The sequence below is a fragment of the Notamacropus eugenii genome, chromosome 1 (assembly GCF_028372415.1).
Source record: "Notamacropus eugenii isolate mMacEug1 chromosome 1, mMacEug1.pri_v2, whole genome shotgun sequence".
In the NCBI taxonomy this organism is placed as follows: domain Eukaryota; kingdom Metazoa; phylum Chordata; class Mammalia; order Diprotodontia; family Macropodidae; genus Notamacropus; species Notamacropus eugenii.
This window is the reverse complement of record NC_092872.1, coordinates 672647134-672673423: the sequence shown is the minus strand read 5'-3', so window position 1 is coordinate 672673423 and position 26290 is coordinate 672647134. Positions and strand designations below refer to the sequence as shown.

General features: G+C 37.7%; 1 protein-coding gene across 3 annotated transcripts in view; it reads right to left on the bottom strand.

The window, feature by feature from the left end:
* DHX57 (DExH-box helicase 57) overlaps window positions 1–26290 on the bottom strand; it is a 47714-nt gene that overhangs the window by 13605 nt on the left and 7819 nt on the right. For all 3 annotated transcript variants that reach the window (XM_072635819.1, XM_072635820.1, XM_072635821.1), the window contains 11 exons: window positions 25780–25959; window positions 22418–23253; window positions 20447–20625; window positions 19348–19469; window positions 17690–17885; window positions 16711–16835; window positions 14641–14774; window positions 9318–9372; window positions 7580–7782; window positions 4858–4974; window positions 2985–3081 (listed from right to left, as the gene is read on the bottom strand). In XM_072635819.1, coding sequence (XP_072491920.1) covers window positions 2985–3081; window positions 4858–4974; window positions 7580–7782; window positions 9318–9372; window positions 14641–14774; window positions 16711–16835; window positions 17690–17885; window positions 19348–19469; window positions 20447–20625; window positions 22418–23253; window positions 25780–25959 — 2244 coding nt within the window. The remainder of the gene's footprint in view (window positions 1–2984; window positions 3082–4857; window positions 4975–7579; window positions 7783–9317; window positions 9373–14640; window positions 14775–16710; window positions 16836–17689; window positions 17886–19347; window positions 19470–20446; window positions 20626–22417; window positions 23254–25779; window positions 25960–26290) is intronic.

The following is a 26290-nucleotide window of genomic DNA, read 5'->3' as shown; positions in this document are numbered from 1 at the left end:
ACTTCAATTCTGTAAACATTTATTAAGCCCCTACTATGTGCCAGGCACTGTGCTAAGTGCTGGAGATACAAAAGAGGCAAAAGACTGTCCCTGCCCTCAAGGAGCTCACAATCTAATGGGAAAGACAACATATAAACACATACATACAAAGCAAGCTATATACAGGAGAAATAAGACATAATGAATAGGGGGAAGGCACTGGAATTAAGGGGCATTGAGGAAGGCTTCCTGTAGAAGGTGGGATTTTAGTTGGGACTTAAAGGAAGCCAGGGAGGTCAATGGATGGAGTGGAGGAGGGAGAGCATTCCAGGCCTGGGGGACAGCCAGAGAAAATTCCTGGAGTCAAGAGATGGAGTATCTTGTTTGTGCAACAGCCAGGAGGGCAGTGTCACTGGACCGGAGTACATGTTGAGAAATAAGGAATAAGAGGGCAGTTAGGTGGCACAGTGGATCGAGTGCTGGGCCTGAAGTCAAGAAGACTCATCTTTCTGAGTTAAAATCTGGTCCCAGACACACACTAGTTATGTGACCCTGGACACAGTTTCCTCATTTGTAAAATGAACTGGAGAGGGAAATGGTAAACCACTCCACTATCTTTGCCAAGAAAACCCCAAGTAGGATCATGAAGAGTTGGACACGACTGAAACAAGTGAACAATCGCTAAAAGGCATAAGAAGAGTGGAGAGGAGGGGTGTGGGGGGAGGCTAAGTTAGGAAGGACTTTGAATGCCAAAGAGAGCATTTTGTATTTGCTTCTGGTAGCAACAGAAAGCCACTGTAGTTTACCGAGTGGGGGGAATGATCAAATTTGTGTTTTAGGGAAATCACTTCAGTGGCTGAATGGAGGATGGATTGGAGTGGGGAGAGACCGGAGCCAGGCAGACCCTGGCTATTGCAGTAGTCCAGGTGTGAGATGATGAGGGCCTTGAAGGGAGCACATTTGAAGAATATTTCAAAGGTGAAATCAACAGGCCTTGGCAACACCCCCTAGATACCGGGGTGTGCATGTGTGCATGCATGTATGTGTGTGCATGTGTGTGTGATAGTGCAGAATCCAGGATGACTCCTAGGTTGTCAGCCTGAGGGACTGAGAGGATGGTGTTGCCCTCTACAGTAATAGGGAAGGTAGGAGACATGGAGGGCTTGGGTGAAAGATAACCAGTTCTCTTTTGAACATATTGAGTTTCACATGTTTATTGGACATCCAGTTCAAGATGTCAGAAAGGCAATTAGAGATGTGAGACTGGAGGTCAGCAGTGTGACTGGGGCAGGAAAGAGATTTCAGAATCATCAGCATAGAGAATAACTGAATTCACAGGAGCTGATGAGATCCCCACAAAACTAGACAGGAAAATATACCTCTCTTTAAAAACTCAGTCCTATCTCCTGTAACTGAATCTGGTTTACCTTTCTTTAGGCAAGGAGGTGCTAGCTGAACGTGCCTACTGAAAGTAAGTTCAGCCAATATGTGGGGCAAAGAGATATATTTATTAATAAAATGGGAATAAGCTGACTTTCTGGAGTGAAAAGATTTTTTTTTATTAACACTTGGCTTTTGTAAACACACATAGATATGTGCAGGGAGTAGGTGCCTAGTAAGATACTCATTGTAGTTTTAGACCTGGAGGGAGCCTCAAAAGCTGTCTTGGCCAACCCTTTCATTTGACAGATGAAGAAACTGAGATCCAGAGTTACTATGTGCCAGGCATTGTGATAATTCTAGAGATATAAAAAATGCAAGTATAATAGCCCCTGTCCTCAAGGAGCTTATACTCTAATGTGAGAAGATATCACATACAGGGGGACCTGAAGGGAAAGGGGGGTGGCGTGGGATCATGTGTGCAGTGGGAGTGGGCCTGATCACGATGTGGGTCCCTAGGCCCTAGCAACATAATTCAAAAGCTAACCCAGGGGTGGAAAACCTGTGGCCTCGAGGCACATATGGCCTTCTAGGTCCTTGGGGGCAGTCTTCTGACTGAGTCTCAGTTTTACAGAACAGATCCTTTCATTAAGGGGATCTGTTCTGTAAAGTTCAGGATGGCTGGTGATGTATCAAGTCCAAAAGACCCAGGGGCAGAGTCCAGGTTATTGGAGGGGAGGTGATAGCCCGAATAGAGGCAGCATGGCTAGAATGAGCTGGGAAGTGGAGAGGCACACACTGAAGAACTAATTCATCAGGATGCCTACTTAGCCACATGCCACGATTACATTTTATTCACTTCATTTTTCCAGTGTGGTTAAGTTTGACTGGTCACTCACACTGCTCTGAATTTATCAAGGGAAGGATATACAGTATTTCTAGTTGATTCAGTATGTAGTGGGTCATTTTCAAATTGGAACATTTGCAGAACATGACCAATGATAGGAAATCCTTAAAGTTAATGATTCTAAAATGAGTTCAGCAGACAAAAAATGTTATCTTACATGAAATATATTTCCATGTTTTATTGAAAGCCATAACTGACACAGACTTGAGGCAAGGGGGTATATATTGTTTTTTCAGTCTCTTCCAGTGCTCAGGACACTGCTTTCTTTGGACATACAAAATATGTAGAATGAATAGGTGCTGAATAGCAGAATGATAAGAATGCATTAACTATTTCGGCATGTATATTTGTATACCTCTTGCTGGAGGCAGAGAAATCTATGAAAAAGAACCCTGGGTTGGAAATGGAAGGTCGGGGGAGTCCTCTCTAGGCCCTTACTAGCTGTTCAATACTTCATCTTTCTAAACCTCAGTTTGATCATCTCTAAAATGGAGACTAATACTTCCTCTCTTGACCTCACAGTGCATTTGTGCTAATCTAATTTTATAAACCTTAGTGTTAGTCCTCCATTCAGAAAACATCCAAGTTACACAGGTAATTAGCATCAGAGGTGAGATTTGAACCCAGGTTCTTCAACTTCAGAACTAGTGCTCTTTCTCATTATTTTATCTGGTTGTAGAAAAGGCTCAGTCAGTATGATGGAAAACAAAGAACTTACCGCTTACTACGTCTGTTGTTGAAGAGAGGATTAGACTGTAGCTGTTCATAAAGCATTTTAATTTCTGCTAGTCCTGGTAAAAATACTAAAACAGCACCTAAATATATGAGAATTATTCTGATGAAATGTGAAGGAGCTAAGACCAATTTGAATTGATAAAATGTTATGAATGTATCAGTTTTAAGCAACAAGCACTCATAGTAAGCATTTTTAGTCTTATAATCTGTATCTTTTAGATTGTTTTTCTCTCACAAGGGCTTTGGGAATTTTGAATAACAATCTATAAATCATAATAACCACAAATGTTCCCTGGGACAAAAAATCCTGACAAATAAGACCTGGCAGGGGCAGCAGAGGCCATCATTCCTCGTTTTATAGATGAAGAAGCTGAGGTTCAGAAAGGTTAATCCCTTGACCAGGGTCACACAGCTAGTAAGTGTCTGAGAAATGATTTCAATACAAGTCTCACTGACCCCAAGTCTATTACTCAATCCATTACACCAAAGTGACTCTACATAACTGAAAAATATAATACCCAAGGTTACCCATATCATTAACATGACTAGGAGTCACTACCAACCCTTCCTTTTAGTCAAATATTTACTGAACACCTATGGCATTCCTGGTTCTCTGCTAATAATATCTGCCCTCAAGAAAACAATCTTCTGTTTGCCACTTCTCCCTAATAGCAAACATGAAAGTGGATAAAGAAAACATAAAGGAATAAAAAGTCAAGATCTCAAAATGCCATAGAACCAATTCTTAGCTACAACTATCCTCTTTTATGTGTGTGGCTATTCCTTGATCAATTTCTATTCAACTACTATTCAATTTTTCTTAATGTTTATGATAACAGATAAGACTTTAGTTGTACCTCACACTTTTGCTAACTGTCCCAAAACCAACCTCCCTCTTTCACAACAATGAGAAAAAACCAGGCAGTCTAGTGAATTTGATTACTTTGGATCTAACAAATGTACATTATAATGGACACTATATTATCTCTTTTGCCATGGGCCTATAAATTTTATTAATGCCATCAGAGAATACCACTTTTTTGGCAGTCATGTCACACTGTTGACTCATACTGATGTTGTAATTAACAAAAGGTTGAAGTCTTTCAATTAATCTTGTTAACGTATATTCTTCCTCATCCTGTAACTGCACAGTTGATTTTTTTTATACAAATACAGGATTTTAGAGTATTTAAAAAAATTTTTCATCATCAAATGTAAATTTTCAAATATTAAAATGAACAAAAGAGCAAGAAAAACAAAAGACAATTTTAAAAGATTGTAAATTGCTATATTCTGGTCCATAAACTTCTATTTCTTCCTGTTAAACATGGAACAAATTATGTGTATATTATCTTTAAAACAGTAGATACTAAATAAGCTGCTTGTTTCTGTTACCTTTTTTGGATTTTTTTTGGTGTATTTAACATCGATTTGTTGCTGCTGGTGTCATTAATCACACAGCTGTCACAGTTATTATTCATTGGATTTAACTTTTTACTATGATTTGTTTCTGGAACTGAACCCTGTCATTCAGTATAATACTGATTCCTCTTATCTATGGGTCATCAGAAAAGAAGACAGGTTATTATGGTATTAGAGAGGGCAAATATGGGCAGAAGGAATAGCTAAAACCCAAGTTAGCTGATTTAGTTCATGTTAATAATGCTCATATTACCAATTTATTAGAGAAAGATTCAAAACTTAATGGCTAAAGTAATATTAAAATAATGCCATTGTTAACTACATTCCTTCCTTCTATTGCCATCTCCCATCATACTACAGCTATCTTCTTTTGCCATTTTCCTCGTGTGTATGTGTGTTACCGCGCATGTTAAAAACACAAACAGTGAAATTACCTGGTGGGTATGAGTGCATTCCATCCACAATCCATTCTAGTAAGGCCTCTATTAATTCAAGGTTAACCTTTTCTAGATCCATGACCGACATTGTTTTGATTACAGATTTACTAAACCCTGAAAAATGAATAAAGGCCAACAGAATAATACAAATCAGTATTTCAATGTATTTCAATCTTATTTCATAAGGGGGTAAAGTGGTCCAGGTCAGAAATAGCAGCTCAAAGCTCCAGTGCTGAGCAGCCATGTGATCAGGCCCGTGAATAATTATAAAATATATGTATGTGTAAAGTGTGTATTTTTACGTAGTATTTTACTTGGTTACAAGACGTAAATTCATAATCTACTGTACACACATATCTATAATACTTCTTTACATTTGTATATCATCTCTCTCTCTTTCTCTCTTCGCCACAACAAAAACAGAGCTGCTGTAAATATTTTTGAGCATCTAGATTCTCTTTCTTCTTCTTGATCTCTTTGGGGTATGGTTCTGGTATTGGGCATAATTCCAAATGGATTTTCAGGATGGCAAGACCACTTTGCAAGTCCACCAACTGTGAATTAATATGCCTGTTTTCCTCTGGCTCCTCCAACATGTGTCACTTTCCTTTTCTGTCATTTCTGCAAATCCTACATTAGCGAGAACCTCAGAGCAGATTTTATTTAAATTTTTCTGTTATGATTTGGAGCACTTTTTCATTTGGTTGTTGACAGTATGGATTTCTTCCTCAGAAAACTGCTTGTTCATATCCTTTGACAATGGCTTTTGTTCTTATAAATTTGAATCAGTTACCTAACATATGATGTAAATAAGAATCTTTATCAGAAAAAAACTTGATACAAAGTATTTTTTTATCCCTAGTTAACTGCCTTTTGATTTTAGATGCATTGGTTTTGTTTGTGCAAAACCTTTTAAATTGTATATAATCATAATTATCTATTTTGTCTTCTGTGACCCTTCCTATCCCTTTTGGTCATGAACTGTTCCCCTATCCATAGCTGTGAAAGGTTTAATTTCTTCCTTGCTCCTCTAATTTGTTTGTGATTTGATCATTTATTTCCGTCTGGTATCTATTTAGAGTTTATTTTGGTAGATGGTGTGAGATGTTGATCTAAACTCAATTTCTAACGGACTATTTTCCAGTTTTCCCAGCAGTTTTTGTTGTCTTTAGCCCAAAAGCTGAGGTCTTTGGGTTTACCAAACATCAGGCTACTATGCTGGCTTGCATTTGTATGTAGTGCACCTAATCTGTTCCATTTGTTGAGCCCTATTTTTCCAACCAGTATCTACTAGTTTTAGTGATTATTATTTTGTAACATACTTTGAAATCTGGTATTACTGGGGTGTAACCAGGCCCCTTGCCTTCCTACTCACGTTGTCATTTTTATTGTATTGGTTCTATCTACCCATAAGTAATTAATATTTCTCTAACTGCCTACATCTACTTTTGTAAAGAAAGTTCTAGAGGTATATCCATATGGTTCCTGTGTGTGCCTTGCGAAGTAGACAAATATTTTATTCAACAGTTATTTTGAATGGAATTTCTCTACCTTGTCCTGAAGGGCTTATACTTTATGTGGATTTCTTTTATATCCTGCAAACCTACTGCAACTGTTTCAATTACTTTTTTAGTTGACTTACTAGGGTTAGTAAACTATGACATCATCTGTAAAAAAAGCAATAATTTTGTTCTTTCTTTGCCTATACTTATACCCTCAATTTCTTTCTTGTCCTTTTATTATTAGGATTATTATTTATTATTATTATTTATAAGCTAAGATTTCTAGCAGTATATTAAATAGCAGTGGTGACAATGGACATACTTGCTTTATTTACCCCAATCTTATTAAAAAGGTTTTTTAGTTTACTCCCATTATAGAAAGTGCTGGCTCTTGGTTGTAAATAGATGCTATTAACTATATTAAGGGAAATCCATTTATTCTTATATTTTTGGTGTTTTTAAGAGAAATAGGTGTTGCATTTTGTCTAAAGGGTTTTTTTTTTGCACTTATTGAGACAATGTGATTTTGTTTATTTAAAAAAATCAATGTAACCTACAATTTTTTGGTTTTTCTAATACTGAACCAACTCTGAATGCTGGTTTAAATACAATGTGGTCAGAGTGTATAATCTGTTTTGACATGTTGCTGTCACCGCTCTGCTAATATTTTATTTAAAATTTTTGCACCATGATTCATTAGGGATATTGGTCTACAGTTTTCTTTCTGTTTTATTTATTCTTTGTTTAGGGATCTGTGTCATAGAAAGAATTTGCTAAGTGTCCTTTTCCTATTTTTATAAACATTTTACATAACATTATAATTAACTATTTAAATATTTGCTAGAATTCACTTGTAAATCCACCTGGTCCTAAGGTTTGTTTTTTTTTTTCCTTTTGGAAATTCATTGATGGTGTGTTCCATTCCTTTTTTTTTTTTCCCGTGAGACTGGGTTATTTAAGTTCTCTATTTCTTGTTCTGTTAATGTGGACATTTTATATTTTTGTGAATATTTGCTTGTTGGTCAATTTTATTGGCATATAGTGAAAATAGTTTCTAATAACTTCCTTTATTTCTGCTTTATTTGTTATAAATTCTCATTTTTCATTTTTGGTACTGTGTCATTGTTGGAAGAAAAAAATAGGAGAAAGCAACTTAAAGGAAGTTCTTAAAGTAAGTACTTAAAGTAAGTTTGTGAACACTTTCGAAAATATATTACCTGGATAGCGGGCTGTAAGTTGCTTAAAATTTAGTTGTTGATCTGGCACTGAATCCTTGACAGAACTCTCATCCAAGAAGTGCAGGGAACGCCTCAGGTCCTCCTCTACTTCTTCAAATGCAGTCCTGTTGCGTCTTGCTTTCCTTTCCTCTGAACTTAGCTTTGTGGAACGCATATATGGGCTACCATCCTCGATCACGTACCTGAGGAACAAAAGCAAATGGGAGATAGATGTACCAATCACAAGCGGCCTCTGACCTGCACAAGCCTCCTGACAATACTAGCTACCCCAGGAACAGGAGACTGTAGCTCTGATTTGTGCCATATTTTTCACTAACTGTGCCACTCTTCCAAAGTCCTTCTGGTTGCCCTTAATTCTGTCGAGAAGCAAGTTGGACAAGTTCATTCAGCTACCTTTAAAAATTTAATTACGTAGCATGTAGTACACTTGAATAGTTTTATATATATTAAGAGCCATGCCTGAAACCTAGCTCTCTCTATGGGGAACAGGCCCATCTGTTAAGGCTGCTAGAACATACAAACTTTACCACTAGAATCACTGTATTCACATTCAAGACATCTGTGTAAAAGCCTACATGTTAACAACTTTGTTTTTGGCTTAAACCAAGATACCCAACTGCACCACCTCCAGCCTTTGTAAAATCTTCATCCTTTAATTAATTTAATGTTGCCAAATTTCAATTGATAAAGTTGTTAGATGTTCTTGTTAAATGCATTGATGAGATGTATGTAGTTAATTTAAATAATGCTGGTAATAACAAATGTTCTTTCTGGTCTAGATTTGTGAAGTCAACCTTGTCCAAACTGGAAGAACTCCAAAACGAGATTTTGATATGTTTTGTAATCATAAATACATATGTATCCATAAACTTGCTATTAAGCAGGTCCATGAAAACTAAGGATCTGATCCTGCCGGTGCTATTGAATTTCAATAGTACTTAGGTAAGCTACTTCAAAAGCTGATGTCAAAGTCTCTTTTTTGGGTCCAGCTCTCTGATTTCATTGGTACAAGGAAGCCCTGAGTGAGGAGACGCCTTCCACCAATACAAATTAACAACTGTTTTTACATACTCTAAGAGCTGTATGGGATGCTTAAAAAGTTAGTATGTGTCAAAGGTGGGCCTTTAGGTCTTGTGGACTCTGCAGTTTACTAGCCACTAAATGATGCTGTCTCAGTTTCCTTATAAACAAAAATATGACAAAAATCTCTTACCTTCTTTACATATTACAACAAATTATTAAATATTAGTGTACCACATGCCCCACAATAAATTAAAACTTAAAAAGATGCATTTAAATAAAATAAGTTTAAAAGGCACTGGAGAGGCTAGCTATTTACAAAAATCAGTAGTGACTTTACACATGATTCTTCATTTTATAAAACTCACTCCTTAATTTGTCTTTTGAGTGAATATGGATTTTTACACCAGATCTGCCTAAAGATAACTAGGGGATAGTAAGGAAAATGCACAAAACAGAATTATATTCATGACATCAACAATAAATTGGAACTGGCCTGAAAATGTGATAGATTCTAATATAAGACCACTTAAAATCAAGGAGCATATCTAATTGGAAATGTTAAAATTTAGAAAAGGAAGACATTAATTAATAGTAACGAATAAAGACTGGCATACTATTAGATAATGGCTTGTAGAGGGAAAAAAAACCAAACTTTTTTTCACTGGTTTTCAGCAAACCTTAATATATTTCTTACTTAGTCATAGCAATTGCATCCTCCAGAAAAAACTGATCAACAGGAAATGTCCGGCCTACAAAGAGAAAATAAATATGAAAAGAATGCCTCTTGGTTGAAGTAAGCTCTTAGACGGGTGCACAGTTTTTCTGCATAAAGGCTAAATCAACAACAGGCTTACAATATCTTAAATGGCTTTTGAATGAATAAATGGATGTGAACATAATTTTCTAAAGAAAAAAACACAAATTGTTTACAAAGCCCTTAAAAATGTTCAGTCTCATTAATAATCAAAGATACACAAACTAACACCACTTTGAGGTACCACCTCACATCCATCAAATTGGTAACAATAACTAAAAGCAATGAAACTTAATGTTGGTAGGATTGTGGAACACAAACAGGTACCCTCATTCACTGTTAGTCCAAAGCAAAAAGTAAAAGTTGCAGAAATAACCCAACCCTATAGTATCACCGTTGGAAACCTACCCTGAAAGTGTAATTTTTAAAAAGATAGCTAACTGTTCAATTATACCAGCATTATTTGTAATTGCAAAAAAACTAGAAGCAGTCTAAATGTCTAAAATGATAAAAGAATGACACAATAAGTTGTGGTACATTAATGTTATGGACAAACAAAAGAGTATCCCAAAGTCTGGGAAGAACTTTATGGAGTAACACAAAACAAAAAAATAAAACTTCAAGAACAGAGAACACTGGCTGTGGTCACATAAGAAAAAGGAAAGTGCCTAGACAAAGAATCTTGATGGAGTGTTACAAGAAATGACTGAAAGGATGACATTTTGTTTGTAAAAAAGTCATTTATTTACATGTAAACCATTGCAAGGAAAGACTAATTGACTAATGCTGAATGTTAAGTTTATATTGTCATGATTTTTAAGATAAGTAAAAGCTCCATGAATTGTACAAGCAGATCATTTGTTACTTTTTGTCAGGTCCATAGCTGAAGGCTGTGCAGCACTGCACACCAGGGGGCTGACAGAAATACTTGCAGGATAAAAAATTGGGGATATTGATTTGCTTGCTGTGAGTAATACTTACAAAAGCACATGGCCGACCCTAAGGTGCTACAGAAATATAAGATTATTACTATTCATGATTCTACTCCTTTTCTACTTCTATGGACATCAGCAATTTATCTGGAAGAAAAAATATATTTAGAAATAACATTTACCAGACCCCACTTCACAGAATGGCTATAGACCCTCTGGAGAACAATTTATGCAAAAATTTTACTGTAAAAACAAGAACTTTAAAGTAGTAAGAACTCCAATCAATTCAATGACTGCAGAGGATGGATGATGAAGCATGCCATTCACTTCCTGAAAGAGGTGGGTGATGCACTCAAGGTGCAGAATGAAACATTTTTTGGACATGGGCAGTGCAGATATTTATTTTGCTTGATTGCGCATATTTGTTACAAGGGTTTTATTATTCTTTCTTTCAGTGGTGGGAGTAGGAGTGAGAGGGAGAGAAAACTGATTTTTATTCATCGAAAAATAATCATTTTAAAAAAGAACTGTAGATTGTAGAATTTTATTGATATCCAATTGGCTATCTCCTAAGCCTCTGTTATAGGTTCTTTTTTCTTCTCCCTCTATACTATCCTACTTGGTGACTTCATGAGCTCCCATGGGTTCAATGAGGATCTCTACACCAATGATTCCTTGATCTATACATTTAGATGTAGCCTCTTTTCTGAGCTCCAGTTCTGCAAGCATCTCAAACATGTTATCTTCCCCCTACCTACTCCTCCTTTCACTTAACCCTCCTCTTCTTTCCAGTTTTCCTATTATTGTGGAGGGCAACATCCCTTCTCTCCATCACCCAGGCTCCAAACTTCAGCTCTTCACAGACACTCATCTACACATCCAAACTACTGTCATGTCTATCTTCACAGCATCGCACATGCGTCCTCTTCTCACACAGAAACCACCCTCAGCCTGACCCTTGTCATCTCTTGTCTAGACTATCAAATAGTCTTCTAATTGGCCTCTCTGCCTGAAGTCCTCTTCCGTTCCAATTCATCCTCAGATCAGGAGGCTGACTTTCCTGAAGAAGATAGCCTGTCATTGCTCCTCCCCAACTCTGAACACACCCCAGCAGCTCCCTGTGGCCTCCAGAATCAAACCTAAAATCCTTTTTGACACTGAAGGCCTTCAAAATCTGGCCCATTCTCACATTTCCAGTGTTTTTACAATTGATTCCCCTCCACAGCCTCTGAGATCCAGTCTCATCAGCCCCCTCGCTGCTATCTGCACAGGCGGTCCCCCATGTCCATGATACTCTCCTGCTTCACCTCCCACTCCAGGCTTCCTTGGCTTCAAAACCCAGTTCAGATTCCATCTTCTAGAGACCTATTCTGTTTCATGTCCCTTTATTTCCTGTTTCTCATCATTACTGGTCCCTTCTGACATTGGCTTCCATTTATACCACCCACCCACACACCCACCCACCCACCCACCCACACACACACACCCCTTATATACAGTGAAGTTATTTGCATGCTCTTCACCTCCCCTACACCTTTACAATGTGAGCTCCTTGCAGGCAAGGGGCCATGTTTTTGCCTTTCTTTGGATTTCCAGGGCTTAGTACAGTGCCTAGAATATATAGTAAGCACTTAAATGCTTGCTGACTATTTCTCTACTATCAATTCTTCCATAATGAAACACTTTTTATTTCAAGGGGTCAAAAGATTCACTATATGATATTGGATGAGTTATGTAACATCTCTGAGTCTCAATTTTCCCATAATTTTTAAAAAATAAAAAATTAACAGTGAGATTAGAGGATCAATGATGCCCCTTCCTTTCCATTACGTGAGCATGGAACTTTTTTTTTCCAATTAAGCAATACTTAAATATTTGAGTAGGCAAGTTTGTGTCTCTGAACATACAACTTGTACTGATCTCTTACTCATTGGGGGAATTTTGTCAGGAGTCAGTAATCAGTCCTGTGTCGTCCTTCTTACTGAAAAGTAAAGTTATTTGACTTGCTATCATAAGGACCATGGGTTTTGATTTGTTTCCCACCATGGGGATGAATTTGTACTGCTCCATCCACATTTTTCACGAAAGACACACATATGTGAAAACAAACAAAAAACCCAAACAAACCCCAACTGGGGTTTGGCCTACAGTAAGGGCATAATGTAGGACAGCAGAACAGAATGAAGCCAACTGGCTTATAATCTCTCTTATCCATAAACTAATTGTCCAGTAAGAGGAAATTTTCAACTTCAGGTCTGGATGAAGCTGGGTTAACAACAATTTAAGATTATATCCTGAGCCAACAAGAATGTCTTCATAAATAGCCACTAAAGTATCAAAAATTTCTAGATAACCGGTAGTGAAACACTTATTCATTACTGATAAAAGTGCAAATTTGCAGAATCTTCTTAAGAACAGTCCGGCAATATTTAATAAAAGTTAGAAAAATAACCCTGTCTTTTGACCTAACAATTCCATTTTGGTGACCATTACCTAAAGGTGACATCAAACAACAAACAAAAAAAAGCTATCTGTTCAAAGATTTGCAAAGCAGCATTTTTTACTTAAATGCAAAACTAGAAACAACATAAAGGTCCAATAACAGGGGAGAGTTAAACTGTACTACAATAATATAGCATAATACTCTAATGCAATTTAAAATTATTTATCGTTTGTTTTGTTGTTCATCATACTTTGTTCTCGAAGAGGATCGATGGCATGAGGAGGGTGATGTCTTGACTTGCAAGTGAACTGGACTGAAGTGAGGCAGAGCTGTGCAAAGTCACGGGCCTCACTCTCTCCTCCAGAGCCACCTGAGGCTAGTGAGCTCCACTGGCAGTAGCCCCAGATGCAGTGAGGACCTTTAAGCTAAGTCCTTTCCCAGGTCTCAGCTTGTCTGAGGCAACACCCATTCAGTGACTAAATGCTAAGTAAGAACTGAGGCAAAGGATGGCCTAGTTTGCCTTCACAAAAGAATCAATCTGGGAGGGAAAGGCCCTCAGAATTTCTAGCCAGAAGAGAAACAACTACTGTTTACACTCACTCTGAGTCATCAGATCCAAACAATGGGCAACTGAGATTTGGGATCTGACCTACTGACCAATAAGTGAGAGCTAAGAGTTATTTGGGTTTAAAGTATCTCCATCTGAATCCCAGCGGGTTTTATCAAAGCCTGGTTTTTCAGAGGTATAGTTCAAGAAATCATAAATGAAAACTACATGAGACAACTGATAAATATGAAGAATGTAAAGAAATCTGGAAAGAGCATTTTGACATGATACAAAGTGAAAAAAGAAAAAAGTAGGACAGAGATTAAACTATGGGCACACAAAAGGAAAAGTGAATGGAAATGAGAGGACAGAGGACACTGATGGAGCCTCAAAGAGATGGCCCTGGAAGATGGTTAGGGCACCTCTGCATTAAAATCAATTAAATAGTGAGTCATCACTAACAAGTTTGATCAGGTTTATTGATATTCACTGTTAAGTTTTTAGTTAAAAAACCCCAAGAAGTACAGCGTCTTGAAATTCTGAAATAAAGTTCAACTAAATGATTCCATTACATCAAATGTTTTTTAAAATTCATTTCAATAAGGATGACAGGAAGTTGAGAATTGGCTAGGAAGTAGCCTTAGAAAGGTGGGGACAATTACAATTTGGCCAGCTCATTCATTTTTTAAACCTGATAGACTCAAGGAATTTCTTTCAGCTAAGCATCAATTAACAGTAACTGGAATCAAGTATACTATATTCTATACTTGATATTACTCTATCTTTTTCCTAATTTACTACCAATAACTACTTTGGCCAAACAAATACTATTAACAATTTACCAATCAGTTCTTCCAGACCATTCCTTTGTAAAAATTTACAGAGAAGTTAAAGCCCAGAGACATCAAATGAACTGAAGCAAATTAACACTAAGATACCTAAAAGGTATTCTAACGACACTAATTAAGAGTACCAGAATATTTACTAAATTCTATTATCTTTATAGTTGGAGCACATATTATAATAACAGCTTCTTTCTAAAACCCTGCTACGATAAAACTATTGCAGGCTGCATATTAAACATCATGGGGGAGACAAGAATTCTCAATAATTGAGATTTTAAATCATAGATACAATTAAAAACTTCTAAATTAGGTATAATATTATTAACATATCAGTTTCCTAACATGCCTATAGCTTGATTTGTTGCTGACATAATCATTCTTACCCAGAAAAAAGTATTTATTAATGTATTTCTTTACTGAAGTACAATTTTATAATATTTTGCATGTATTTAGGCATGGATAATAATACAAAATTTAAGAATACATTTTTTCTCACCTGGTATATTGATAACTGGGCAGGAATTAAAGTATTCTGAGAAAAGCTCAGCATTCAAAGTGGCACTCATCAAAACAACACGAAGATATGGATTCTGCAACATAACGTCCTTCAAAACTAGCAGCAAGAAATCACTAAAGAGAAGAAAAAAGATGCCCACACGGCAACCAAATCCAATGTCAAATGGTTGTTCCATTCAGATTTTCCTCGTTTTTTTCATTCATGCAATAGAAACAGATTTCCAAAAAGGTACTTTTTCTTAAGTTCTTTTCCCCTTTCATCACTTTATTTCCTTAAAAACTTTATAGCCTTTACAAATTCAAACTCTACAACACAAATTCGCAAATGACTCTAAAGGGAGTTACAAGTCTCAAGATGATTTTTTTAATAGCAACCCTTTAAATGTGTTTCCCACCTATTAGTATCTTTATACTTTCCTTTGTTTTTTAAAGGTCTGTCTCTTATTCACACCCACTTGGTGTTTCTGATATTGTGGCCACTTAGTTTTTCATGACTGTCTTTTACACATGTATTTTTACTAGTTATATTATTTTAGGAAGGAGGAGAATAATTTAGTTATTTAGATTTTGAGGGCATGTGGTACAGCAGAAAGAGTCTGAATTTAAACCCCAACTTTGCCACATTGACTGAGTGAGTATGTTTTCTGGGACAAGTTCTTTTACCTACCTGAATTTCTGTTTCTTCTTTTGTAAAATATGAATGATGTCCTTATTGCACTACCTGCCTCCCTCCCATGGTGGTTTGTTTAGATCAAATGAGAAGCTGTAGGTATAGACTTCTCTGTTTAGTGTTTAAAGATCTTCTCAATCTACAATCCACTTTCCCAGTTTAATGATAATTCTTTGACACAGCCCTCAGACACAACATCCCATCTCTCATCTCTGCCTTTCCACAGGTGGGCTGTTCATACTAATCAGATTGACAAAGTAGGCAAAAAAGGAAAATGACAATTGCTGGAGGAACTATGGAAAAACAGTTACATTAATGCATTATTGGTGGAGCTGTGAACTGGTCTGACCATTCTGGAAATCTATTTGTAACTATGCCCCCAAAGTTACCCTCTGACCCAATGATACAGGTACTAAGTCTACACCTCAAAGAAATCAAAGAAAGAGAAGAAAAACCCATAGGTATAAAAATATTTATAGCAGCTCTCTTATTATGAAAGCAAAACACTGGAATCTAATTCCATAAGTTTTTTCTCAGGATGTGGATAGTATTTTCTATCATGAGTCTCTTGGAATTGTCTTGGGCCCGGGTTCTTGAAAGTTTTTCAGACAAAGCTCTGGCAGACTCTGCCATGCTGAAAGGCCTGCAATGCCAGCCTAGTGATGTCTCTCACTGAGGACTAGCCTAGCTGACGCTAGACAGGATCATCCTCACATCTCTGGTGGGGTGAAATCACGGATCCATGAAGCAAAGACCATGAACACTTCAGGCATTTAATAAATACTTGTTAAACTGGATGTGTTCAAGATTATCCTTGTCACTAAACCAGAACAGTTCTGCCACTCCACTCTGCTGTGGTACCTCTGTTTTGGTGGCTGATAGTTACATGACTTCTATTTTGGTACCTCTCCCTTTTTTCAACTGTGTTAAGAGAGCTCCAAAGCATGCCCCAAACCCTAGACTGCATCACATAGTGGTCCAACTTCTTTCTGAACAACTAACAACTCTTAAATGACTAAAAGAGAATAAGAGAGATTAAGAGAGTTAGCTGGTGACTGGGGCAGAATAAATGTAGTAAGTATGGCATTATGCCCAAGTAGATTTTTTTTATTTAAAAAATATATATATATGTATAAAATATATATTATAATGATGATGATGAGTAGCTGTCTCTACCATCATAACCTAGTATGATGAATGGATCTTCACTAGACTAAATGTGCCAGTGTAGCATTTTCAGTCCCACAGAAATAAGATATTAGGTCCTGACACAACCTCCAGCCTGGGTCTTCTCTACAGCACGCTATATATAGTCACTAGTGTTAGGAACCTAGAAGTGACTTTCAGCTACATCCTAACTTTATGCAATTGTTCTCTTACCTTTCTTCTGTCCTCTCATGAACTTCATCCACAACAATGTGGGTGACTCCCTGGAGAGCTGCGTCTCCTTCCAGCCTTCTCAGGAGCACTCCTGCGGTGCAGTATAACAGTCTGGTAGCTGAGGACTTAAATGTAAAAGGACAAAAGATGGACATTTAGTCAGCTACAACAACAGACACACATACCAAAAGCTCTGCTGTCCTACAGTTCTGAACAGGAAGAGAAACAAACTAATCAAATAACCAGGATACAATATGGCATAATGAAAAAGCGCAGGCTTGGCAGTTTGCATAGCTGGGTTCAAGTCCTGGGCCCTGATGCCAACTTTGTGACCCTAGTCAAATGACTAGGTCTCTGGGTCTTGAGGCTCAGTTTTCTCACCCGTAAAATGGCAATAATGATATCTGAACACAAAATTATGAGAAAAAAAATTGTGAGCCTTAAAGTACCAAAGAAATATTAATTTATTAAAATTTAACTAATACTAAGAGTTAATATTATCTGTAAATTGAGATGATTGAACTTGGAAGTCCCTTCTAAATTTAGCATTCTCTATCATTTTATTCTGTTCATTCAAATTTGAATTTAACTAATACTCTTGCTGTGACTTTTGTTCTACTTCACAGAATAATTTCAACAACAACAACAAGTGACTGTGGCCTGCAAATACAAATCAGAATTAATTACTTGAATAAGATCAATAAATCACTAGCCTGAAAAGAGCAAAAAGTGAAAAAAAAAAACTTAACTGGTAATTTCTGTCAATGAAGATTAAAAGAGCTCTATAGAAATATCAGAGATGTTCCTGGATAGGAAGCTTGCTTCAGAATTTCTCTAGAAACATTTCACGCTGTCCTATGGATCACTGCCTGAAGAGTCATCATCATTTAAATTTTTTACAAATCTTCAGATCAAAAAATACTGTTTTAAAAGTAACAATAATAAATATATTACCAATAAATGGACAAACTACACAAACCTTGACGCTCTCTAAGCGGATCTGGTATCCCACAGTAAGACCCATCTTTTCTGCCCTCTCTTTAGCGACGCGTTCAGCTACAGAAATAGCAGAGATCCGTCGAGGCTGGGTACAGATGATGTTTGCTACCTTCTCAGGCGGCCCACGCAGAGTATCATCCAGAATAAACTGGGGGATCTGTGTAGTTTTCCCACATCTATATAAAAAAGACCCCCATGTCCCCATCCAAAGCAAAATTTATATGGGATAATCTTAATTTCTACAGTTTTTCCTAGATTTTCTTTAGAAAATTTTCTTTAGAAAAATCATTAAGTAATCATATGTTGTGGGAAAGGGATAAAACCAGTTATATTAAGCTAAGTAGCTTCATCTCATTGATGAGAAAAAAGAATCTTTCAATTTTTTAATTCCTAAACAAAAAATTAGGAATTTTCAAGTTAGAAGATCTCAGATGAAAAGGCCAATCTCCTGACCAATCTATTTCTCTGTCTATAAAATGGGGTCACGATCATGAGAATGATAACAGCGGTTACAATGAAAGGAACAACGATGAGCACTTTGAGGCTTGTAAAATGCTTTACAAATATGACTTCATTTGGTCTTCACAACAACCCTGGAAAGTGGCTGCTTTTGTTTTCCCCATTTTATAGATGAGGAAGCAGAGGCAGACAGAGGGAAATGATTTGCTCAGGGTCAAACAGCTAGTAAGTGCCTGAGGCTAGGTTTGAACACGGGCCACCTAGATGCCTCTCTTTTCGAGGCATAATACTTCTGAAGATTATACTTTTGGCTAAAGGATTAGTTCATATCTAAATGCACTGGAGACTATAAAGTACAGCACATATTTCTACATAACAATATTCTATGTAATTATTAAAATACTGCATATTTTTCTTCCTCAGTAGTTATTCATCTGGATTTCAAGCATGATGGGGGAAGCTATAGCTACACTGGTATAGAAAACTCCTCTGAGTCATGATAAAATGCGCTTCCATGTTAAAAAAAATATACAAAATTAAGTTCTCATTTGCTCCTGGGTAGATTTCCCTATCCATCAGAAAAAAAAGGAGAAACAGGGAAAAGATGTCTTATATAATGCCCCAAATGACAGATCTAGAAACCACAGAAAATCCTAAACATGAATTCCTTTTCAAAATAAATACTCTGAAATTATTCTCTTTAAACTAAAATATGAGCCCTCTTAGGGCTCATAAATACCTTATCCTAAAGGTATTTCATTTGATGGATTATAAGTGGGTACTCCTTCCACTTGTCAGAAAGAAAATGAAAATAACCCAAATAAACAAAAAACCCCACCAACCAATACAGCACCAACTACTATTAAAAAACAATAACAACCAAAACAATTCTGCTCGGATGCAAACAAATCCTGTTTTCCTAGAATACAGCTGGTCCAGGTTAACCAGAGGCCATGCCGCAGTCTAACATTTAGATTAAATCTCCATAAGACACATCACGGGGCAGCTAGGGGGGAGTGGATAGAGCACCGGCCCGAGAGTCAGGAGGACCTGGGTTCAAAGCCTCTCTCAGACACTTGGTACTTACTGGCTGTGTGAGCCTGGGCAAGTCACTTAACCCCAACTGCCTCTCCAGAAAACAACAACTAAACAACAAAAACGAACACATCACACTCTTACCCAGTCATACCACTCACAACAAGCACTTGGTGCCTGCTCAGCAAATCAAGAATGGTTTCTCTTTCTTCCCAAGCAGGGAGTGACCGTCTCTCTTGCAGAATTGACTGGTATTGTCTGGAAGCCTAATATAATCCAAAGGTATCAAGACAATCAGGTTGTGCAATCATTATCCCACAAAGCCTTGAGGACATTAAAGAGCCCACAAGAGAAACTCACTCCTTGGGTTAATACTCCACTATAAGTGCAGTAGTGATTTCTCCATCACATAAAATGTCCTTTTCAAGTAATAACAATAATAACTGAATTTCTTCACCTAAGGACAAGAGCCTTATCTGGAGACCCAGCTCAGCACAGAGCAGCCATGGGGCCGCTGGCCGCTGGTGATCTATTACAATTGTGAATACAGTTTTCCATCATCTAAGAAATGTACAAAACCCTGTAATTTCCAGCATATCCTACTTTCATATGTGTGACCTCTGAACAACTGAGATGTTCTATTCTTATTTGTAAAGGCTTGATTGCTTCGACATTTACAGTGACAATAAAAAGCAATCTACTTTGATTCTGAATGTGGATGTCACCTCATATACAAGTTAGCATTTTTCCTCATAATGTAAAATCATGAAGTTTTAGAGCTGAAAGGGACATCAGAGATTATCCAGCCCAACTCCTTCATTTTACAAATGAGGAAACATGGGCTTTGAGTGGTAAAACAATTTCTCCAAGGTTTCAGATCTAACTTTGCCATGGCAGTTTACTTTACAGGTACTGAAATAATCTTCATTTGGATGTTTTTCAGAAATTAATCTTTTTGTTAGTGGATATCTAATTCAGGGCTCTACACTTTGTTCAAAGCATCAGCTGGTCTGTTATTGCACTAAAACCACATGGTTCTAAGAATGACTGGAACTTTGTAATCACCTATTACTATGCACTGTGTTCATTACCCTATGGGTTAACATTCAAAGTCAGAAGAGAAGCTGACATACAGACCAAGTTAAACAGACCAAGGTGATGACAGGATGTGGGAAGGTGAATACTAAGCCTCCTTTATCCTATCTGTTATAAACTGCTGAGTACTGTTTTACCACACTCTTACCTTTTTTATTTGAAACTGCTTGCAAATCTTAGCATTTTCAGCATATACAGACTTAGCCTGCCAATCATATCTCCTGGAAATCTTTTTCTTGAGGTTGACGTAGCTTTCATTCTCTACGATAACTGGTGTAAGACCTTCATCCTCATCTTCCTCCTCCTCAGGTTCTGGTTCTTTCTTGACTAGACAGTAAAAAGGAAAAAAAAACATGAAAAATTTTTCAACATTGAGCTAAACTGACAAAGAAAAAGGGCACTTTCCAAGTAATAAAACAACTAAATTTATAAAAATGGAGAGGAAGGAGGTAGGCTAAGGCTGTGATAAATTTTGAAAATATTTTTCATTTCACTAAAAACTTTTGAAAAATTTAACTGTCTAAAGACCTTTCTTGGAACATATCTGCTAAAATAAGAGTTTAAACCTGATAGAAAAATAAAAAATGAAGGCACTGCTTCCATTGGTAGCATAGAGAAGTATTGTTTTAAAAAAATATGAATAGTCACATGAAACCATGTGAAATAAATTTTATTTGAAAACGTCATTTATAAAGAATACACTCTTGAGGAGTCCACAGGGCTAGCAAATTAAGTGTGGCAAACATGTAGTCTACAATAACAGTTCCCTTACAGATGGTTACTAGAGCTAGCAATAAGAACAGATGACTGAAGGTTTCACTTCAAGCAAGGGAAATTTTGCAGTAACCTGCAGAAAACACTCCACCTGTTCTTTAACACAGCATTTTTAAGGAAATTTTTCCTTGTCTCTGTAACTTCTCTTTGTTCTATCCAGTAGGGGCAAGCAGAACAAATCTCAGGTCACTTCCACACTTGAAGAGAGCCATCATGTCCCCCCTAAAGTATTCTTTTCTACAACCAGTTTCTCCAAATGATCCTCATATGGCCAAAGTATTTGAGGCCCTTCACTTTTCGGGTTACTTTTCTCCAAATACTCCCTAGCTTTAGTCTTTCCTAAAACTGCTGCCCAGAATTGAGCACAATACTCCAGATGTGACAGGAAGTTCACCCTCTTTGTCCTGGACACTATACTTTTCTATAGAGCCTAAGACTGCATGAGTTTTCTTGGCTGTCAGATCACGCTTTTTGCCAGCTCTTTCGTGTGGTGTCCTCTTTCTTCTCCTTCTTCCTCTCAGTTGTTGACCTTGTCAGTTCCCCTGGGTTTAAGGTTCGTCTCCAAACAGGTGATTTTCAGTTCTATGCATCCTGCCCAGTCTTTCTCCTAATCTTCAGTCCCACATTTCCAACCATCTATTGAGCATTTTGAACTGAATGTTCCATAGGCAGCTGAAATTCTACATATCTAAAACAGAACTCATCCTTTTTTTTCCAAACCCAGTCCCCTTTTGAATTTCCTTATTTGCATTAATCACCCTTCCAGTCACTCGGATTTGCAACCTTAGTTAGCATCCCACTCAATTCTTTACTCTTTCCTACTACACGTATCTAATTAGTGGCCAAATTGTGTTGTTTCTACCTCCGTAGTGTTTCTTGAAATAGTCTATAGCAGATTATCTTTATATTCTAAATGACTAAATCGTTCAGAGAATACAAGTTCCCGCTGTGTTTTTTTGTTGAGTATAAAAAAGCAATCAATTCACAAAAGCATTATAGACTATTGCAATAGGTTGTGTCTTCCCTGCACATGCTAAGATCCTACAGGCTTCCTTGGGGGTCCATAATTAAATCAAATAGATCTTTGGGGCAAATAAAATAAGTTTGTTTAAAAACTTGATACTTCTCATACAGAAGTCAAGTAGTTTTCTTCACAAGTATGGCAGGAAGTAGGAACCATTTTCACTTTCGGCTTGTGACTGCTCTAGGGGCAGAAAAGGTAAATGCTTTGCCCATCTTCATGGGCAGATATAGGAAGCAGCACACAGAAAGTCTAACTTCTAAATTCAATATGTATTTTCTCTGTTCAATACCCAAAGAATAACACTTTTGATAGTTTACAAACCTTCTGGCACAAGACTGGAAACAAAGGAACTATTTGGAACCACTGGTTTACGACTGGCATTATAACTTGTTCTGCTCACAGAAGGAACTGGCAACAAGTTTACAGGAGGAACACTATACTTGTGATGGGTATTTTTTAATAATTCAGCAATTTCCTTTTCATCCTCCAAAAGGGTTATCAAAGAATATACTACAGGTTCAGCAGTCTCAGCAAATGTCAAGGCCTTCCCATAAAGAAATTCAGAAATGTGTAAACGACAAGCCAGAGGTAGATTTTCATTGGTGGAGTAAAATGCCACCAGAGGTGCTTGGAAGGGATATTTGCTACCTTCAGAAAATCTAATTTCAAGTTCATATAAAAAGGAGGCATCTCCATTAGATCTAAGATGAGAATCATCTATGGATCGCTCTGCTTTTCTTGAAAGTTGTCTTGAGGGATTTTCGTGCCTAAATTTGCATTTTGATCCAAATCTGCAATTTCCTTGGAGATAGAATTGACAGATTTCACGTGAAGTCTGTACGTTTTTGGCACTTCTCTTCTGTTTGGATTTGCAGAGTTTATTTGTTAGGTGCTCTAGCTCCAATCCAATTGTCCAGACTCTGTTCTGAATTCTTTCTACAAATTTTTCTCCACAGATTGACCGGAGAGCAAAGGCTTCTTCTTGCCTTTGTTCCATGCACTCTTCCTGATGGACGCAGGATGCTGCTGCAGAGATCTCCATCCTCTCTGAATATCTTTCTGAAAAGCACCGAGAGAGCAAATGTTCCAGGGAGGCCCCAACATCTCCATCACAGGACTGCAATGCTGCCTGGCAATATTCAGTATTAAAACCATACCTACATTAAGAGAAAAATAGGTCTGGAATCAGTGACAAATTAGTCTGGCAATAAGAAATAACTGCAGTTTAACTCTGCTAAATATGCTAAAGTGGAATCACGCCGACCTCTCGTTTTTGTGTAATTATGTGTTTAAGATTTCTAAGGGGATGTAACTTTGAGCAGATGTTAGTGACATTAGTAAAGATCTTCTGCTCTTCTGCAGAATAGGGAGGGCATGACACAGACTCCTCGGCTCTTTTTTGTCATGACACCACAGATTCAATACAAAGAATTAGGCTCTAAGGCTACAGGCATTTTATTCCCAAGTCTGTTTAACCACGGTCTGCTGTGACCAAAAGTAGACACTAGGGGGCTCAGTGGCCTTAGACAGTTTCCAGCTGTGTGACCCTGGGCTAGTCATTTAATCTCTGTCTCCGTCTTCTCATCTGTAAAAGAGGAATGACAATAATAGTACCTGTTGCCGAGGGTCAAGAGAGTTAACATATATAAAGAACTTTGTAAATCTTAAAGCAGGACATAAATTCTGGCTGCTTTGATAATAATTCTTCTTATTAGACTTACTTTTATTTTTACTTCAACAAACTATACTGTCTACAATGTGCAAAGATCTCTCAAAGAACTCAGAGCTTAACCTGGAAGATAAGACAAGTATCCAAGTATCTAACACAGTGAAGAGGGAGACAGTGATTAAGGAAGACACACAGTGAAACAGAAGTATCCCTTCTAACGTTATCAATTAAACCTGGCCTTTGAAGGGGAGACACTCATTCATACCTCCCTGCTTTAACAGAAACAAAACCACCACTACTAACAACCATAAGCTGAAATAGACTCTAAACTTCCTCTTTCTCAGGTTGTATCTGATCATTGGGCCTTAGAGAGTCTCAGTTAAACTGCCTAGTTGTCTTCATCTTGCTCATTTGTAGTTAAAAGAAAAGCTGATTGACATCGAAGACATGGGCCAGGACTCTGGCAACATAAGACACTCTGGTTCACAGAGCACTGGGCCGGGAGTCAGGAAGGCCCGGGTTCAAATCTGGCCTCAGATGCTTACTACCTGTATGACCCTGGGCAAATCATTTCACTTGTTTGTCTCAGTTTCCTCAGTTGTAAATGGGGGTGATAGCAGCACCTCCCTCCCAAGGCTGTTGTGAGGACCAAATGAGATAATAATTGTAAAGTGCTTAGCACAGTGTTTGGCACATATTGCTGTATAAATGTTTGGTCCCTTCTCTCTCCCCCTTCCCTCTGGAGTAATTGTTTGTTTTTAAATTTCTGAGTGAATCCAACTTCTAGTAGATGACAGAGTGATTCTGGTCATAAGGATTTTCTGTTCCTTTATTGAGCAGGCCTAACAAAATGTGAGAGTGTCCTGGAGATGAAAAACCAAAGTGACTTTAGTTAGGCTCTAGGTACAGGGCCCACGGCCTCCAGGTCACATGTGGCCCTCTTAGTCCTCGAGTGCAGCCATTTGGCTGAATCTAAACTTCACAGGACAAAACCCCTCAATAAAAGGATTTGTGAGAGAGTGTTCCAGGCATGGAAGACAGTCAGAGAAAGTGCCCAGAGCTGAGAGATTGTGTGTTTTCTTCATGGAACCAAGAAGAGGTCAGGGCCACTGCACTGAAGAGGATGCAGTATGCGTTAGGCAGAAAGGTGTGAGACGAGTGGAAAGAAAGGTAGGAAGGGACTAGGTTATGAAGGGCTTTGAATGCCAAACACAGAATTTTGTATTTGATCTTGGAAGAGACAGGAAGCTACTGGAATTGGGGGAGGGTAGGAACAGGGGAAGAGTGTGTACGACATGACTGGACCGGTGTTTTAGGAAGATGACTTTAGTAGCTAAGTAGAAGATGGACTGGAACTTGAGGCAAGCAGACCCAAGAGCAAGTTATTATAAACATGGGTTGATGCTTTCCTGATCCCCCCAAATGCCCTCCCTCCCAAACCCCACAGTATTTAATTACTTTGTATTTATTCACTTCATAGTTATTTATGCAGTTATCCTTATACATAAAATATGCTGTAGATATATTTCTTATCTCCTCCATTAGAATGTAAGAGCAATGTGAATTGTTTCATTCTTTATACTTGTATCCTGAGCATCTGGTATGTAGTAAGGGCTTAATGCTTGCTGACTGATAAAAAGATTGCCTGAAATTTATAGTCTAACTAACTACACTTTTCTGGTTATCCTCCTCCCCACACTCTCTAGTTTATCAATGTCATTCCTAAAAATTGGTGCCCAGAATTGAGCACAATGTTCCAAACTTGACTAAAGTACAGCAGGACTCTCACCGTCCTTATCCTGAACACTATTTTTCTCGACAAAGTCCAAGATTGCATGAGTTTTCTTGGCTGTCATACCACAGTCTTTGCCACCTTTTGCATTCCCAGCACTTAAACACTGTGTCTGAATCCAAATCTTCCTGTCTATGACCTGGCTCTCCACTTGTACATGTGAGGGAGGGACAGAGAGAAGAAGGGAGCAGTGCATGCAGGCACCCCAGCGCAAACACTTACCTGGAGAGTTTCTGGACTGCAAATGGAGATACCTCAAATTCAGGAATGTTAGGCTTTGCAAGTAAGGGGCCAGCATGTCCTACAGGGGTGTGGCTCTGAACCAGGGAAGCCTCATGACTAGCAGACCAATACTGCTCATCATCACAATAATCAGCCTCTTCTTCCCCAGAAGCGCCTCCTCTGACAAAGAAGACATTAACATATTACTGAAGTTATAATATAATTTGAATTTATTTCAAAGAGGTGATAAAGTTTCTAACAATTTAGTTCAAGGATCCTCAGGACACAAATCATGACTGCTCCAAGGTCAATAAAATGACTTGTCATTTTAGTACGACCCATAGAAATAACTCAGCTACCACCCACTCCATTCCTTTTCCTTGCTAAGAACCACTGAAATCCTTATTTTCCCCCAAAAGCTCCTTCCCTTTAATTTGGAACAGATACTTGATGACTGAATGAGAAGTTAAAGGAGCTGTGCATAATTCACTATACATTAACCTTTGGAATG